Source organism: Phyllostomus discolor, chromosome 8 (assembly GCF_004126475.2).
Source record: "Phyllostomus discolor isolate MPI-MPIP mPhyDis1 chromosome 8, mPhyDis1.pri.v3, whole genome shotgun sequence".
Lineage (NCBI taxonomy): Eukaryota > Metazoa > Chordata > Mammalia > Chiroptera > Phyllostomidae > Phyllostomus > Phyllostomus discolor.
The window spans coordinates 56,831,798-56,850,980 of NC_040910.2; the positions used below are offsets into that span (position 1 = coordinate 56,831,798).

At 47.2% G+C, this 19,183-nt stretch overlaps 1 protein-coding gene across 2 annotated transcripts in view; it reads left to right on the forward strand.

The window, feature by feature from the left end:
- The window catches only part of ELAVL1 (ELAV like RNA binding protein 1), a 43,878-nt gene extending 25,321 nt beyond the window's left edge, over positions 1-18,557 (forward strand). The window contains exons 5-6 of one of the 2 annotated variants that reach the window (XM_036032738.1): positions 3,830-4,055; positions 18,360-18,557. In XM_036032738.1, coding sequence (XP_035888631.1) covers positions 3,830-4,055; positions 18,360-18,510 — 377 coding nt within the window. In that variant the 3' untranslated portion in view covers positions 18,511-18,557. Of the gene's footprint in view, positions 1-3,829; positions 4,056-6,890; positions 10,704-18,359 lie in introns of those variants that run through there. The other variant, XM_028534171.2, reaches the window with a different exon arrangement.
- The last annotated feature ends 626 nt before the right edge of the window (positions 18,558-19,183 follow it).

Genomic DNA, 19,183 nt, shown 5'->3' on the forward strand with positions numbered 1-19,183 from the left:
GCATAGGGATGTGGGCCCTACCCCACCCATATTGCCTCCTTTATTCTACCCCTTTGCTCTAAGGTAGAGGGTGGGTGTCAGGTGAGGACCCTGTTTATTTGGGATGAACCCCCATGGCCTGCACCAGATGAGTTTCCTTTGGTTCCTGAAGCCCCCTTTGAGAGGGAACGATGTGGTCAGCTGGTCAGTACACGTATGGATTCCCAGCCCCACCTGTGTAGAAGCGTCTGCCTGGAGCCCACCTTCTGCCTCCACCGCCCTGTTTCTTTAGCTCACACAATCCCAGCTTTGCCTCTGTGCATCTCTGTCCAGCTCTGCCAAGCACAGCCCTGCTCTCTAGAGCTGGAGTCCAGCCACTTTGAGGAGACTTCTCCCGGCCACCTAGTTTTTGTGTCCCTTCTGTAGACAGCTCCCTCAGCCATTTGCTAAGGATTTTGCCTCCTTTCCCTCTGTAAGACTTCTGTCTCCTAGAGTGTTAGGGGTGCCCAAAGCTGCACTCCAGGCTCAGCAGTGACCTCAGGGTGGTGTCCTGCACCTTCTCTCTCCCTCAGGCCTCCCTGCCAGCCTCTGCCTTCAATGAAGGGACAGGAGTCCCACCCCCACGCCTTTCTCTGTCATGGAATCCTCAAAAGAGAAGAGGGAAGGGAAGGGAGAGATGAGGGGCTTCCTCCCCCAGCCCTGCTTCCTGACCTGGGGGTAGAATTGGGAAATAGAAAGGTGAGCCCCCTAGGGCTGTAGGCTCCCCTTTTCCCTCTGCTCTAGAAGAGGCCACCCACCCAGAGCTGCTCTGTTGGTACGCCATGGAGCCCATAGGGGGCTGGGGCAGAGGACTGTGGCAGGCAAGTTTGCCTTCATATGACAATGCTTTTTAGTATTGAAGAACTGGGGAAGCTCTCTTAAGAAACCTTACAACCTGAACTGACAGAACTTAATTTTTTTTTAATTTCTGTTTCTTCATCCATTTTAATTGTGAACTTTATAGTTTACTCATCTGGAGATTGTGCCATTTATTGGTTTCCACTCTTAATTCCAAAAAACACTAGAGGGTTCTGACCTGTGTGGATCAGTTGGTTGGACCTTGTCCCACAAAGCGATTCCAGATCAGGGCACATGCTTGGGTTTTGGATTTGGTCCTAGTTGGGGCACATGTGAGAGGCAACCTATTGATGCTTCTTTCTCACCGATGTTTCTCTCCCTCTCTTTCTCCCTCCCTCTAAATATGAATAAATAAAGTTTAAAAAAAACACTAGAAGGAAAAAAACACACAAAGCTATCTTCAGAAGTGCATGTACATTCACCAAATATGTGAATTAACATCCTTTTGCGTTAACATTTTCTTTTTTCTTTGTTTTTATTTTTATATTTTTAAAATAGCATTTTCTTTCTCTTTCTCAGGTTTTGTCCATTGCACTCTTAAGTTTTCATTTGAAAACCATTTGACAAAACGCAACAGGAAAGTCCCACTTGCATGCACACTTTCTCTCTGTTTGATCTTGAGGTCTTTATAAATAGAATGAAGCTGTCTCCCTATAGGAGCCAGCCAGCTCCAGCTTTCAGCATCTTTTGCCTACAGGTAGATTTTGTTCAGGTTTCTATCTGTCTAAACTGTTTTTCGTGCCCTTCAAGAACAAATAAAAAGAGCATTTTTAGGTGTTCTTTTGAATTGAAATTGAAAAATAAACTCAAGTTCTAGAATTTCCTGAAGCACGCATGTGAGTTGCCTGGTCTGACCTCACTAACTCAGTGAGTGTCTGCCTGTGTGAGTGTGAAAGCTACGTTTAAGGAGCTATGGAGCCACTGCTGGGAGCAGCCTAGAGGCTACTGGGAGCTGCTGGATAGCTCCCCGGGTTCTGTGCTGGGGTTCGGGGAAGCTTCCCAGTGAGACCGTTAGTGTGTGCCTTAGGACACATACTAACTAGCATGGGCTGTCCACTGCATGTTGCAGTTGTCAATGAAGAAATCCTAGTGCCAGGGTCCCTGACTGCTCACTATGTGGTTCAGTAGGGCCCACGGTACCACATCCAAGTCAGGCCCAAACGTGGGGTCAGCCATGTCTTGCAATGGTTTTTGTCATCTCAGCACCCCACCGAATGTTCCTGAGTCTCTCTGTGGCCCTCTGTGGTCTCCAGACCAGTCGAGGAGACCCATGCCCCATGCCTAGTACCCGTCATGGAGGCAGTTGGTGGGACACTGTGGGAAATAGGAGAGGTGCTGGAGTGGGGTTTTTTTATTGGTTCTAGAGAGTCAATAGAAGGGGAGGGGAGGGAAGGAGAAAGAGGCAAACATCAATGTGTGGTTGCCTCTTGCATGTGACCCAACTGGGGACCAAACCCACAACCCAGGCATGTGCCCTGACCGTGATTCAAACCTGCGACCTTTTGGTTTGCAGGACAGTGCCCAACCTACTGAGCCTCACCAGCCAGGGCTTTCCTGGTTTCATCAGTTTCATTCACCACATGCAGGAAGCCTTCGTCTAGAGAAGAAAATGTGGCTTATGACAGCCTGTGATTAGCAGGCATGATGAGTGTCTAGGATAGGGCTGTCAACCACAGCCACCCCACCAGTGACACCCATAACTCCAGCCCAGCAACATCACCCTCAGACTGGCCCTCACTGTCATCTCTCCACTACACTTGAACCTTCACACTTGATCCCCATTCCTTCTCAGGAGAAGGAGCCAGGTTCTGTGGCTCCATATTCCCTCACCCCAGCTCCACCTCCTTCCTTGAGTTCTCCAAAGGCCAAGATCTGCTCATTGTCCCCCCAGACCCAGAATACAGGTGGACAGGGAGGTGCGGGCAGCTGAGCCCTCTCCCACTGATTTGTTCCAGTCTTGCACTCATGCCAGCTGTCAAGACACTGCTTTTAGCATTTGGGCCTTGGACCTCAGGCAGCCTGGGCGCATTCCTGCTGTGCCAAGGGACTCAGGGTTTACCTACAGTGCTTCAACCTAGGCAGCCAGGGAGGGTGCCTCCTGAGGCAGATGGAAGCCACACCAGGGGGGCCCTGGCCCATCCCATGCAGGAATAGGACCAGGTATGGAGTGGGCCTAAGGCAGTGACTCTTAACCTGCTGGGGGTCTGTGAGGGCTGTGGCACTCCTATGTGTGCCTATGTAGTTTAGGAGGAAAGAGTAAGTGGCCTCACTTGATTCTAAGAGCAGTTCAGGGTCCAGGAGGTCCCAGGACCACACAGTGGTGAGGGAGGTGATGGCAGGAAAGATCTTTTCAGATGAGGCTTGGTTCCTGGGACCCCATGCCCTTCAAGGATGAAGGGGATGGGCAAGCTGGGCACCACATAGCCAGAGATTCTGTTGGGCCACTGGAATGGCAGTAGGCTGTGAAGACCTGTCCGGGCTGTGAGGCCAGGTTGCTCTTTGTTCACAACTTCACAACAGGCCTTCAGAGGCACTGCAGCTTCCTGGGCATGCTGGCAGGACAGGGCAGGCAGGGCAGGGCCCAGAGTCCAGGCAGAGTTCCTCAGACCCACCCCTTCCAGGCTCCCACACTGTAGTGGGCACCTGGTGTTGAAATAGTGATGGGGTTGGGAGTGTGATTGCTTCTAATGTGGCTGTCTCTTTGGGGTGTCTGTCATCAAAGTATCTTTTGGCACCAAGAAACTCAGAAGAAAGTCTGGAATCTTAATCTTTTATTGTCATTTTTTTAATTTGTTCATTTGTTTCCATATTTAGGTTTAATTTTTGTTTATCTCATTAACCAGGCATCCATTTTGAACTACAGTAGACTGACTGACTTGATTTTTGCTTTTCAGTTTTTAAAAAATCCTTGCATTTTTCACCCTAACTCCATTTTTGTTGATTTGTTAAAAAGGTTTGTCCAGAGGGGTTGCGTTTATCCGGTTTGACAAACGTTCGGAAGCAGAAGAGGCAATTACCAGTTTCAATGGTCATAAACCCCCAGGTTCTTCCGAGCCCATTACAGTGAAGTTTGCGGCCAACCCCAACCAGAACAAAAACATGGCCCTGCTCTCCCAGCTGTACCACTCGCCAGCTAGACGGTTTGGAGGCCCCGTGCATCACCAGGCACAGAGATTCAGGTGGGTCAGGAGGGCAGTGCTCTCAGCTACCTACCAGCCTCTTCCCACCATGGCCCAAGTGCTTTGAAAGCTGTTAGAGCCCCAACGGCTGGGTGGCTGCACGCAGTGGGAAGCACTGGGTGTGCCTGACTGATCTCATCGGAGGGCTGCACTCAGAATCATTTTGTGTCTCCAAGTCCCATTCTCCATCATAAAGGTATCTGTACAAAAGCCAAATCTTTTCAGCTGAGTGTTGTCTTTGATTGGAATCTACAAGATGGTGCCAGCTCCCAGCAGCTACTGGGAGAGCGGGTGACAGCATTCCAGCGTGTGGTTTCTAGTGGCACAGGGGTGGAGCTGTGAGGGTAAAAGATTATTCTACCTCCGTGAGAAAAAGATGCAGCCTTAGGTATGCCAAGCGAGAGCTGTTCTTCCAGAATTTTTAGAGAGTTTTTAGACAATTTGATCATCAGCCCTAAGGCAGCCCTTGCTTATCCACCTACCTATTGTGGTGTCTACACACTATGTGCCCTCTGTTTAAAAGCTCCATCATAGAACTGAACATTTTCCCCACATTCCTTAGTCTTTCTATACTAAAAATTATTCCAGTTACCAGGACCTAGTGGAACAGGGACAGTTCAAGTCAGTAACCTGGCCTCCAGGATCAGGTGTGTTAGCCCTCAGCAATCACAGCCATCTCTACTTAGTGGCCGTTTGGTTTTTGTCAGGCCCTCAAGAAGGGGCATCAGGGCTTACTCAGGTATGTTAAGGATTTTTCTCTGCAACATGACAGGTTTCCAATCTTTGCTTTAAGCAGTGAGTTTGGACAGAGCCCTGCCCATTTCTACAGATGCCATTTAGCACGGTGTCATTTTCACAGCCCCTAAGCCAGAGTCTCAGCTACCTCAGGTTCCAGAGCCAGCTCTCCAGGGTGAGTGTCCTTAGAAGCAAATCTGGAGGTAGAGCCAGTGTGGAAGTCAGATAGTGCAGCCCACCTCACTGCCTGTCGGGCAAGGTAACTGGAAAACCAGGGGCAGCCGGAGGAGGAGAGGGAGGCTTGGTCACAGCAACAAAGAGTATAAAAGAAAGGGGAGGCCAGAGGAGCTGGGCTGCTGGCCAGGCAGGCAAGGGGGCATGACAGCCAGAGGAACAGAGCAGAAAGAAACAGAGGACATGGTGGGGTAGGGGGAAGGAGAGGGGAGGAAAGACTCACCACAGAAGGCAGACTAAGATAAGAACAAGTGAGAGAGAAACCTAGAAGAGGAGAGAGTACCTCTGTTCTTTCCACATTGAGGAGAAACCCCAGATAAGGAAGGTCAGCCATCCTTTTGCGCCATCAGAGAAATTAATCTCAGGATGAAAGAAATCAGCTCCAGTTAGCAGAAGAAAAACTAATTAACAATGGTTCATAAGAATGAGAATCATGTCAATAAAAGGCAGTAAAATATTACATCAAATTGTTGGCAGTATAATAGCTACATGAAGAGGTTAACTATGTAAGTCGGGTCTGTATTTGGGACCCTACAAAACTTAGAGGAAAGGGGGTCCTTTTAAAAGTGGGAAACTCCAGTTCTCATTGAGGATTGGCTGGGTGCCTTTTTCCCGTCCCCATTTTTCAGTACTATTGGAGTCTCACTGTCATCCCAGACAGACTCGGGATCACCGACAAGCTACTGGAGTTATTGAATCAATTCAGACATTCTGGTGTGGCTGTTTAAAATTATTCTCATCAAGTCAAAACTATGGCAAACAATGTGTCTGGAATCTTCAATACCTGTGTTGAATACAACCCTTGGTTCGGTTGTACCTTGAGGGCTGCTCACCCTGCCTAGGGTCACATCTGTTCAGAAGGTGAATCTGTTTAATGGCCTTCGAAAGGGCCCACTCTCCCCTAGATAAGCCCCACAGCTGGAAGCCCCACTTTGTTTTGGAGCGGGGAGTACTGCTCCATTTGCTTCTGTGGCTTCACAGATGCTGTACTTTCAGATCTTAAATTGACTTGAGACTATGACTTTTTAATTTGTGAACCATCTAGAGGGCCACATAGCTTCAGTAACAATTTTGTCGTCTGCCTTAATCATTATTGCAATAGCCACACATTAGTAGAAGGTTTAGTTTGATGTAACTAAACGTGTCACTTTGAATACATTCTTGGTACAGTTCATTGACCCTGCAGTTTGGCCCCTGGCCCTTCTGGGCTGTTAGGAACCAGCCACAGAAAGTGCCCAGAGCTTTAGCAAGGAGTTTCCCTGTGCCAGCAGTGGTCCTCCACAGTGGCATGTGTGACCAGGCACCGCTCGGCTGTGAGCCCTTGGAGATGGCAGGTCATGACCAGGGAAGGTACAAAATTTGGAAAAAGAAAAAGATGCAGGCCTCCCCAGCACATATACATGGAGTATGAGGGAAGTGTTTTCTCCAGGGCAATCTGAGGGTGTTAAGAGCCCCTCAGTGGGTGTGGAGAATCGTCCATCATTTGGAATGTGGGAAGCGTGGAAATGACTAATAGGAACCCCCTGCCACACACACAGTGGGAGGGGTGGAGGGAGCAGCTGGTCAGCCACTGACAGGCCATCACTCTGAGTGAAATCGGTTGAGTCTCTGACCTTCCAGGCGCAACAAGTGTCCCTCCTCAGAATCAACGGACTCCCTCAGCCACCCCACTGAATTCCTCTCAGTTACAAAGAAGAAACCTTGTTGGTGCCTGGTGGGGTGTGCCAGCCTTGGGATTCCATTCCTGGCTGAGGAGAGAGGGAAGGGCCTGAGCCAGTCCTGTGCCTCCCTGCCTGCTCCCCCAGTGGTGTTGGCACATTGGCCCACACTGACCTTGACCTGAATGCTGTGCTCTCTGTTTGCTAGGTTCTCCCCTATGGGTGTAGATCACATGAGTGGGCTTTCTGGTGTCAATGTCCCAGGCAACGCGTCTTCGGGCTGGTGCATCTTCATCTACAACCTTGGTCAAGATGCTGATGAGGGAATCCTCTGGCAGATGTTTGGCCCCTTTGGCGCCGTCACCAATGTGAAAGTGATTCGCGACTTCAACACCAACAAGTGCAAAGGCTTTGGTTTTGTGACCATGACAAACTATGAAGAAGCCGCGATGGCCATAGCAAGCCTGAACGGCTACCGCCTGGGGGACAAAATATTACAGGTTTCCTTCAAAACCAACAAGTCCCACAAATAACTCACTCATGCTTTTTTGTACGGAATAGATAATTCAGAGTGAAGAAGTTGAAACTTTTTTGTTAGTGTACAACTCATTTTGCGCCAATTTTCACAAGTGTTTGTCTTAGTCTAAATGAGAAGTGAAAAAGGTTTTTATACTCTGAGATGCAACCGACATGTTCAAATGTTTGAAATCCCACAGTGGTAGACCAACTTTAAGTTTCTTAAGTTATTTCCTTTAAAATATATATTAAACAGACATCTAAGTAGCCTGCGTTGACTCCCCAGTCCCTCGGGATGTGGTGAAACTGAAGCATGCTTTAATCCTGAGACTGTCTAACACCCATTTCATTCGGTGTCTCCACACACTGGTTTAAAAAAAAAAGAACCTTTTAGTTTTCATTTTTAATCTGAAGATGTTAGACAGATGCTGAGTGTACGTTCTCAACTGCTTCAACATTTTAAGCGATTTCTGCTTTGGTTGACACGAAATTGCTTCCCCAAGCAGGTCCCATTGCCACCCCCTCTTCACTTAGCCCCGGGCTCTGCCGACTGGTCCTGGCATTGGCCTTGGGCCTGTCTGTTGTGGACTACCACTGGGGAGGGGGGCCAAATGCCAGGCCAGACCCTCCAGAGGAGGACACAGTGTTTCCTAAGCCTGGGCATCAGTGGGAATGGACCAAAGAGTTTCAGGGAAACTCCATATATTCCTGAGTCAGATCTAAGCCCAGGCATGCCGGAAGATGTGTTGCTGCTCTGACACCCTGAGTCCCTGCCCACACATTGCATGCACTGCGCCCCACACATTGGATATTGTTGTTCACAGCCATTTCTCCAGTTTCCAAGAGCATTTAACATAGCTCGGATGCATAAGATAGCTCTATTTTTAATAACACAAACATTTGAGCATTGTATTTCTCGCATCCCTTCTTGTGAGTGCTAGCCTTTTCTGTTTTAGTTGGATTTTGTTTTGAAACTTTGCTTTCATATGAACACTCAGCAGAAAAGTACTTCTTGCCAATTATCTATTAACAAAAAAACCCTTTGATTTGTAGTTTTAAAGATTAACCCTCAAAGTTCTCTTCATAATTGCTTTGACATTTTGGGTTGTTCTGTTCTGTTAATTTTCTTTTGCTTTTTTGTGTTTTTTGTTTTTACTTTTGCATTTAAGACCATTAAATTTGATTTTGTTTTGCTCAAATTTTGTTTTGTTTTTTATTTTACCTTTTCTTTCTTTTTGGTTAGGTGAGGTACAGACAGCTTAGCATTCAGGGAGGATGTATAAGATCTTAAACAAAAACTTGCCTCAAGACAAAGCAGTTACAAATCTGTGATGTTGGACTGTGCAGTCACAGGTGGTGTTTTTTAAAATGGGGAGCCAGCTGGGAGAGTGCAAGAGAGGGCCCGAGAAGCAGCCAGGGCCGCTCTCCAGGCAACTCCTCAGAGCACGATCTGATTTTTATAAATAACTAGTGTACAGGGGGAATAAAAAACAAGATAATTTAGTACCAGCAGTTTTTAACTTGACATGAGACTAAAATACATAATGATAGGCTGTTTTTTAGTTATCAAGATCATGGAATTGCAGCATTATTTATCTATTTGTCTGTCTATTTATTTATTTATTGCGGGGGGGGAGCAGATCAGTGTTCTGAGAAGCCCTTGGTAAATTTAAGGCTGCTTATCCCTGCCCTGTTACCCTCATACATTTTTGAGGGGCTGCCAGCTGCTTGCATTATTCTCCCACGTATAAGAAGTTGCCATGTTGTTTCCCCACCAAAGGCCAAGTTCATACCTTGGGGCCTCGTCTCATAAGTTGGCCTGTGCCATGGAGGGTAGCCTCCCTCCAACATAATTTCCCAGGTCCTGAGTCAAAGGTAGCTGGCATGCTTCCTCCTAGAACCCAACTCAAGGAGGGTCCTGCTGTGTTGCCCCAGAGTGCTCTTCACCTTGGGAGTGGGATGTTTTTCTGGAAAAGTGTGCCTTTCAAGGCTGTGCGACCCTGAGCCAGCCACCCTCTCAGAGGTGAGAGTCCCACTTCCGAAACTGACTCTCAAACCTCCTCATCGACACACATTCTTGTTAGCCCTCACTCTGCTCATTTTCTGATATGACGCTGGACCTGCAGCCAGGACCTCGACTTCTTTCCACCCTCCCTTTTATTTGAACCATATTGATGGTTCTGATGCCGGCTTGGATGAGGAGGAGATGTGAAAGTGCATGTGAGCCTTTGAAAGCTGCCTGAAGTTTCTCAGGTCAGTCGAATTACGTTATGTGGTTACCCCGTCACTCTCTGCACAGCCTTCTAGCTAAAACCCCATTGTGTTTCTTTGGGAGTTTGGATGTGCAGGTCTGTGGCAGGATTCTGTTTTTGACATGTTTCTCCTGAAAAGCAACTGTCATCCCCATCTGGGTACCAGATGCTGGCCCTGTGTCCATAAAGTTCCTTGTGTCTTAACCAGGCTTGTTTGCAAAAGGAAGAGCCATTTTTAAAAGTCACAGTCTGAAAAAAAAACCATTTAAAAAAGTTAGTTTTACGTAGATCAATCATATTTGTATTTCACAAAATGAATGCTTGTATTTGGGACTTGGAAGAAAAAGAATTAAGAGTAGATAAAGTTAATTTATCAGAAGTTTGGTTATAAATACCAGAGGCTTTGATTGAATTCTCTTGGCCTGTGTAACTCCCCCTAACAGTCATAGACTAAGCAGCTCTGAACTTATGAACCTGGTTCCAGTGGAGTTGCCCATTTTTCACCCTTGGCTCTGCCCTTCTTTAGCTTTCAGTGTAACATGCTAGGCTGTGATTTCTGCACTGGCTGTGCCTCTCATTAGCAGATGGTGCTGGGTGGGCTCTGCATTCTTTATTCAGGCGAGTCTTTCCCTTGTCAAAGAGCTACCTTAACCTTTGAGAGTGCACACTTGGTGTCAGTACTGGAAACCAGCCTCAAGGCGCTGCGCCAGGCAGCTGAGAGGGCCCTGCTGGGTCAGACAAGTACAGGGACCCTGTGACAGTGATTGGCAGTACCTTATTCTGGTTGGCCTCCAAATGAGGGCCTTTGACCTGAGGCCGCTATTGAGCTTGAAAATTAAAGCTAGCATTACCCAGCTGTTCTGTTTCACATCTGATTCAGCCTGATTTTTTTCCTCTGCTTTTTGCAGCCTTCCTAGGTTGGATGAAAAAAGAGTAAGAATAAGCTGCCCACCCCCCACCCCAGCCCTGCACCTGAACTTTCCTCCCATCTTCCCAGGACCTAAGGCACCTCCCTCCCTCCCATTCATCAGATCCCCAGGCCAGCCACCAATGGAAGTCACCAGTGCTTTGTGGTGCGTGGCCTTGAGAATGGACCCTTCTTTACAGTAGCAGTAGAGCCTGAATCCCAGGTCTTCCGTGGGATTGAAGGTTCTAAACCTTTTGATTTGCCTCTGACCTCTAATGATTGTAGTGGCTACTTTTCCACAACCTTTTGGTAACATAGTTCAGTTTACTGCTTAGTCATTTTTTTAGAAGAAAATACTTGTATGTCACTGCTAGGACCTACCTTTGGCTAACCAGTGGTCCGAGCAGTGGCTTGGAGAGGGCTGCACTGCACCCCACCCCACAGGAGAGAAGGGTTGTCCGTCGGTCAGGACCACCTCTTCACAGGCAATGTTCTGTTCACAGCGGCTCACTCTGGGGGCGGGGGCTCCACTGGCTGATCCCCGTGTTCTGTACAGTAGGTGGGTAGACATTTTGTACATTGGTGTTTTAAGTTACTGATTTGTTTTATATAAAGTAATTTATTTTTCAGATACCATTTTTCATTTTAACTTTGTTTTTACATGGGTTTGTTTTCAATAAAGTGTGACACTGCTGTCCAAAGTCAACAATAAAATGAAGCCCACTGTGTTATTGTGAGGGTGCTTATGTAACTAGCTTTTTTTTTTTTTTTTTTTTTAATTTTCGGGGGGGAAAGCCCTTCTCAGTTTTCCATCTCCCTATTTGCCTTTTTATCCTTGTGCATAAATGTTCTTTAGTGTTTTAAGAGGAAAAAGCAAACCTAGATTTTGATAATTCAGAAGATTTCAGATTAATAAAGAAGCTTTGAAAGAAGACCATTTTTCAAAATTTTAGTGAAGTGTGAATATTTTCTGTTAATAGCTTTCTCGAAGAGAATGAAACTTTTGCACCATTTTCAGAGTTTTTATAGAGATGCCAAATTGATATATTTACATGTAATGGAAACATGAAAAAAGTTTTATTAAACAATTGTTCATAGCTGTGTAGACATTTTAATTCAGTTTCCAAAGCTCTCAGAGCTTATTTTTGGAGTACAGAGTGATAATGGTTTGGGGTGTTAACAGTTCCAAACATTCGATTGTTCGAATACTTAGTTCTCTCCACAGGTATCAGGTTTGTGTTAAGCCCTGTATGTGACTATGACTGGAATTCTGCAATATTTTGGTAATAAATGAAGTGGGGTCGTTGAGATGTGATGGTGTAGGGTGATGGTGTGCACCATGTCAGCATCCATCGCCGGTGGAGCGCCAGCCAAGGCTGTGGGTGCCTTCCTCCTAGGTAAGCTTGGGCTACCATCTGCCAAGGTCTCCCTGTGTGCCAGGCATGGCCTTAGCCCATGCAAGGAGAGAGGGATCCTTGGACAGCCCAGCTGAAGGTGCCACGGGGAAGGCACTGTGACTTGCTCTTTGACCAGCTCTCCCACGGACGTCTGCCTCTGTTCAGGTTTTTCCACCTCCCCTGAGACTCACAGGCCCCTCTTCTCCATGTTCAAATGTTCTTGGGTCTCCTGTGTCATCTCTGGGAGTTTCCTGTCCTTCTCCTCACACCTAAACCCTGTGGCCATTCTGAGTTGTCTTCTGACACTAATCTCCTTTGGTGATGGGAAAGCAAATTCTGACCCGGAGGCAGGATGGAATACAACAGACTTAGGTTTGAATCCTGGCTCTGCCCTCTCCCCAATGGGCACTGGGGGCAAGACACTGACTGTCCAAGCCTTGTCCATCTGAAGTGGGATCCGTAACACCCATCCCACAGGATTCTTTGAAAAGGAAAATAAATCAAGTAGGTACTACACTTACCACAGCCGCTCTGAATCCAAGAAGCATCCAGAAGCAAGGTTGGGGTCCGCAGAGAGTACCAAGCCCCCACGCTGCCCCACAGCCTGTGGGCTCCACTGGAACCTGTACATGGGCCTCTTCTAAAGTCTCAGGGTTTGCGCGCGCGCGTGTGTGTGTGTCTGCTGTAGCTTCTATTTATCTCCCTTTCTCCAAATCAGGCTAAACAGTCCATGACTTCTAGGAAAGTCTCAGAATGTCCAGTCTATGCCTGTCATAGAGGGCAGGCCCGTCCCGCCTGGGGAAGAAGAAGCACACTCCAGCAGGAGGTGCTTCAGGGTGTCTTGCATGCTCAGACCCACAGGCCAGCTCAGGGCCTCTAGCTGGGGCTCCTGAGGTTTCTGGGCATCTCCTTGGGTATAGGGAGTCCCAGATGTCATTTCACTTTTGCACTGAGAAGAGACCTGGGTGCCAGCCCTTCCCGATGGGTAAGAGAGCAGGGCTTCTCTGCATGCAGTGCACTGTCCTTCCCCCGGGGCGGGAGGAGGAAGGCTGAGTAAAAGCAGATTCATCTTCAGTATGTCTGGGGTAAGCCTGAGACTCTGCATTCCTAATTAGCCCCAGGTGGGGCCCTCACTCCAGAGGCCCACTTTGAGAAGCAAGAGGTTTAAGAGGGTGCTTCAAGTGGATGTGGTTTTAACAAAGCCTTGCTGCCCTATCTCCCCTGCAGTGCTGGGGACGACTTCTGAGTCCCCTTACCCAGAGTTCCAAGCCCAGAGAAGCCGAGTCCTGGGCCAGGTGGCAAGCTCTTGCTACTGGACTGATTGCCCAGAACAGGATGTTTTCGTGTTGGAGGCCCTGAGGGCCTAACCCCTCCATCCCTATGTCTTTGGGGTTTTTTTGGTTTAACTTTAATAATTTCTTAGCACAATCTACAAGATGTGCAGGCCTTTCTGTGGGGAGGGGGCTGCGGCCAGGGTGTCTCTCCAAGGTTCGCAGATCTCCCCAACAGTCAGGGCTGAGGAAGGAGAGGTGGGGGGTGGTCCTTGAATGCCAGGGTCATGCCAGGGGTGAAGGGGAACATTTCCTCCAGGACTGTTGCTCCTGCCGAAAGTGGCCTTGTCCCTTTCCTCATTCTTTCTGCTTAAATTCCACCTGCTGGGCTGGGGCCAGGAGGGGGCAATGACATGTTAAAGGGTTTTTACAGGGCGTCTGGCAATGGTGTATGCCCTGATGGAGAAGGCTGGGGTGGGAGTGATGAGCAAATTGACCACAGTGCAGCTGTGTTCAAGGTAAACAAGCAGCCCTGTTTCAAGGTAAAGATGAAAAGTGAATAAATACGGAATCTTTGAAATGAGGGAGGTAGCAAGGTCTGAGCACTACACAAAGAGTGAAGGTGAAATCTGGAAGAAGATGGTTGGTTGTGGAAGCATATGGGGCTCAGACCCAGAGAAAAACAAATGCAAACCTTTACTATGCTTTGTAAATAGGTTTTCTGATTTTCTCTTTTTGAGGGATAATTTTTTAATCCTAAAACATTCCACTCATCTGCTTCTGTGACTGAAGAAAAAAATAAAAATGCAGTGTTTCACAAGTTATTCTCATTTTTTTATTTTTTAATCCTTACCTGAGGATAAGGGTTTTTTTTTTTTAAACTGATTTTAAACCTAGAAGAAGAGGGGTAAGAGAGAGAGAAGCATTGGTGTAAGAGAGAAACGTCTATTGGTTGCCTCTCATTTGCTCCTGACTGGAGATTGAGCCCACAAATTTGGTGTACTGATGATGCTCCAACTAATTGAACCACCTGGCCAGGGCTGCAAGTTATTTTTAAACCCTTCAGTTTGAAATTGCACATGAAGATGCAGCCTTAAACATTTTTAATTTAAAGAGACAATATGTATAAAGCATCACCTTTCCTCTCCTACCCCTTTCTCAGGCCCTTTGAGTCCCCCTTTGCCCCCCTGTTCCCCCTCGTCTTTGTCACACAAGTTACATTCTTAGAAATCCGACAGTCACACTGGGATGTGTGGGCAGCATGTCAAGGATGATGGTGGAGAGGGACCAGGGAAGGAGGAGGCCACGACTGTCTGAGTCACTCCTGGATATCCTCCAAGCAGGCAGGTAGGACATACATACCCTGCTCAATTCAGTGTGACCGGGCCACTACATAATTTGTGGGTCCCATTTTCAAAATTAAAATGTGAGGCCCTTTGTTCAAAATTAAGTTTTAGATAAACTGTGGTCCATTCATACAATGGGTCATTATCCAGCCTTAAAAAGGAAGGAAGGAAATTCTGACCCACACTACAACATGGATGAATCTTGAAGACATTATGCTCAGTGAAATAAGCAGTTACAAAAGAATAAATACTGTGCGATTCCACTCACAGGAGGTCCTAGAGGAGTCAGACCCATAGAGACAAAATAGATGGTGGGAGCCAGGGGCTGGGGGAGAAGCAGGGGGAGCTAGTGTTTCATGGGGACATTGTCAGTTTAGAAAGATAAAGTTATGGAGATGGACAGTGGGGATGGTTGCACAACAACGTGAATGTACTTAATCCCACTGAGCTGTACAGTTAAAAACAGTTACAATGGTAAATTGTATGTTATATGTATTTTATCACAATTAAGAATCAAGGTATTAGCCCTGGCTGGTGTAGCTCAGTGGATTGAGTGCAGGCTGGGAACCAAAGTGTCCCAGGTTCAATTCCCAGCCAGGGTACATGCCTGGGTTGCAGGCCATAACCCCCAGCAACCGCACATTCATGTTTCTCTCTCTCTATCTTCCTCTCTGCCCTCTCTAAAAATAAATAAATAAAATCTTTAAAAAAAAGTAAATGGTTGTAAATCCTTTAAAAAAAAGAATCAAGTTATTTAAAAAATTAATAAGAATTTCAAGATAGCAATGGTAGAACATAAAAGCAAGCCAGAACCTTGTGTGTCTGCATGGGTCCCTTGCCTAGGTGGTCACCCCACGGGCCAACATTGCCCTAGTTGGCTGTTTTTTATACCAGCTGCTGCGTGCAGCTGGAAACTTCCCAGTGCAGCTAAGACTCCCTGCCCTTGATGCTCAGGTGGAGAGAAACCTGCTCCCCACAGCTGATATTTACAGCACTGTGCAGGTCTGGTCCAGGTCTGTGTGTGTGAAAATCTACAATGAATTCGCTGGCCAGGGGCACCTGGAATAAAGAGAAGCAAGATGGCTGGCGATGGTTTTCCAACCGCAGAATCCTGCCTTCCATCCTGCCAGCGTCTGGGTGTTGCCTTCCCAAACCTGCAGGGGGAGTTCTGCCTCAGTTGGCCTGGAGAGGGGAGCAAGTCAGCCCTGGTCCGAAGCCCCTGCAGGTTCCAAGGGAGTCAGTTCCCTTTGGGCCATACATCCAGAACTGCTCCCAGCTTCCTAGATCTGCCTTTTCACTACATAGCACCCTATCTGCCCCCTAGTGGCTATCTGCTACCTGCGTATTCCCTGCCAGCAGCCCCACGCTCCTCTCCCTCACTCTCGGACAGAGCTTGCTTTCCTCACCCATTACCCCCACCCTGCCGCATCACATGCCCCATGTTCCTCCTCCACACTCCTGTGACTAACTGCAGACTCCCCACCAGACTCCTGGCCTTGACAGAGGGCTGCAGGGCCTGGGCCACTTGTTCTCTGTTCCCACAGTCCACTCGTCCTCTGTCTCTATCCTTCCAACTCTCTATTCTCTTATTCAGCCCACACATATTCACTGTGTAAAACATTTTAGGCCAGTCATTCCATTGGAACACTGGAATATTACTCAGCCATGAAAAGGAGCGAAGCTCTCTCACACTCTACAATGTGCATAAACCTAGAGAACATGATGCTCAGTGAGAGAAACCACACTTAAAAGGCCACACAGTGTGTTTCCACTCGTGTAAAAGTAGATTAGACCTTGCCAAAGGCTGAAGGTGGTGGAAGAGAATAGGGAGCAACTGCTTAATGGATACAGAAATTTCTTTGAGAGGGAGGAAGACATATGGGACTAGACGGGGTGGTGGTTGCACAACATTATCAATATATGATAGACCACTGAATTCTTTAAAATGATGAATTTTCTGTTACGTGAATTTCACCTCAATTAAAAAACCAAAAATCTTCTTAGGGGCTTCCTGCCAAGCATCTAATGTGCACGGTAGACCGGTTGTCCCGTTCATGGGTGCTGAGCCCTTGGGCCATCCTCCTTTAGTGTTTTGGCCTGCTGAGCAGGTTGTGGACTCTCAACAGACGTTACCCAAAGATATGTCTATTTGTTTGGTAGTGTGTGAATTTGGCATCTCACAGTTCTGGTAGTCTCACCCAGACCTCTGCCTTCATCTTCAGATGGCATCTTTCTTCTGTCTATGTCCCAATTTCCCCTTTTCATAAGAACACTACAGTCAAATTGGGTTTGGGGCTCTCTCCACTCCAGTGTGACTTTATCTTAACTAATTACATCTGCAACAAACCTAGTCCTCAAGCAGCTCTCATTCTGAGGCTCTGGGGGTTAGGACTGTAACACATACATTTATGAGGACACAATTCAACCCTTTACAGTCTCCTGTGTGCTGGCTCTGAGAGCACAATGATCAGCCAAAACGACACCATCCCTGTGCTTACAGTGCTGCCCTGCTCACAGTCTTCCACACTAAGAGAGGCACAGACTTTCAGCAGAGGTGTTTAGAAGGATGTAAAGTGATTTGACCTTGTCTCTACATCCTCAGTTGACTAATCTCCTTGCCCCAGTTCTCAACCAACGAGGATGTTGTTGAAGTCACTGGGTGTACAGGGAACCACATATTGTTTCTCAAAAGATTAGAAATTTTTAAAGAGGCAAAACCCAAAATTTGCTCCTTTGCTACAGACCATTGGAGAGGCACTGGTCTTGTGGGAAGGACAGATGTCCATCAGTGACTGAATGTGCCAGAGGCCAGGAGGGCACACCACAGGCAGAGCCCTGGCTGGGTCCTGACAGTTTCCTCAGCACCTCCCAGACGATGCTCAAAGGCTGAAGTCATGGGAGGGTGGGGGGCTCCCCAAAATGGCATATCTTAGATCTGCCATTTCCCACTAGGATGGTGACTTCCAGCCCCCAGTCCTGCTCCAGGCTGTTGGATCCTTGGCTGGGCTGCTCCTTCTCTTTGCATGTTAATCAGGTCTTTTATTTTCTGTATTCCGAGGCTTTGATATCTTGGGGTCTTACTGGCCCTGGAGGGACACCCCCTCCCAAGGGTGTCCAGTATGTAGAGACTTGCCAAGGAGCAGGCCTTCTATGTGCAGGCTGGCCAATCCAAGCTGCCTCTCCCAACCACCTCTGTCATCAGGCTGTCACACTTGAAGTCCCCACCCCTTTGCCCATCACCCTGGGGCCAGGGGCCAGATAGCCAGGGACAGGACCTGTGCCCCAGAGCCTATGGAATGATTCACACGAGCCAGACTTCCCTTCTATCAGGTTTTCTAGCCACCCAGCTCTCCTTCCTAGCACTGCCTGTGTGTGATCCTCCAGAAATACTCTGCCATTCAAGTAAACCTACCAATCTACAGCATAAGGTAGTTTAAGCTGGGGGAGAGACCGTGAGATCCGTCTATTAAGCCCACCTGAATGCCAAGAGCTCTCTGGGAATGGCTCTCTGCCCATAGACCTCTGTGCATTTGAGAAATTATTGGGTAAGCTCTGATCAGGTTGCTCAGTTGGTTAGAGCGTCATCCCCCTACACTGTGGTTGCGGTTCAATCCCCAGTGAGAGCACATACAAGAATCAACCAATGAATGCTTAAATAAGTGGAACAACAAATTGATGTTTCTCTCCCTTTCTCCCTTCCTCTATAAAACCAATTTTTAAAAGATAGGGAAAAATATTGTTGGTTTATTTCACTTAGAAAATATTTTAGGGTTCATCCATGTTGTAGCATGTATAACAGCTTCATTCCTTATTGTAGATTAATAATGTTCCATTGTAAGGACAGGCCACATTTTGCTTATCCATCATTTGTTGATGACTCATGTTGTTGCCACCATCTGGCTATTATGAATAATGCTACTGTGAACAAAGGTGTGCAAATATCTTTTGGTCCCACTGTTTTTTTTTTTTCTCTTTTTCTCAACCCCAGCTTCCCTTCCCAGGACATGGTAACAGAAGAGGAATTGACAATGATACCCAAGGCTGAGGAGACAGACCCTAGCATGAAAAGGCCCAAGAAACATGTTAAAAGCACACCCCACGGTGACTTCCATGGGCCCCAGGCACTTCTGCCTTCATGAGTCCCCTTCTCCATTTAAAAAAAATAAAAATTATATTTTACAGCTGAGTTGGCCTAGAGATGAATATAGTTTAGGCTAAATTATATGTTTTTCTTTCTAATTTTAAAAGAAATTGAAACATTTACAAGGGTTCTCAAAGTATTGTGGGTAGGTAGGTAATTCAAAGCTGCTAAGAGGTTAGGCCTTGTTATGGGCCCAGGGTATGTGTGCCTGATGCTTTAATAGAATGGTCAATACACAAGAGAACAAAGTCTGGGACAAGGGAAGGTTTGTTGATCAAGAAGGCCTAGCTCAAGAAGACGGGAGGACTAATTGTCAAATTGATCTTTAGAGAGTCTGGAGTCTAAGCATTTTTTCATTGTTGAGGGAAGGGAGAAGGGATGAGGCAAGGGGGGGTGCTTAGGTTTCAAAAGGGATACAAGAGAGAGTACGAAATTTCTCAACCCCATTGTTCCCAGTTGGGTTGGTCTATTGACCCCCCTATCCCCACCCCTCACTGTGATTTGCGTCTAGTTACAGAGTCCTATGAATCTTCGAGAAATAATTATTACTCTGCACATATTTCCCCACCTCTGTGCTGACAAGGGGGCTGCATAGCCTCCAGCAGCATTCCTTTTGTTGAGGAGTGTGTCGGCAGCAAGAGCACTGGGCCCACAGGCATCAGAGGGAGGAG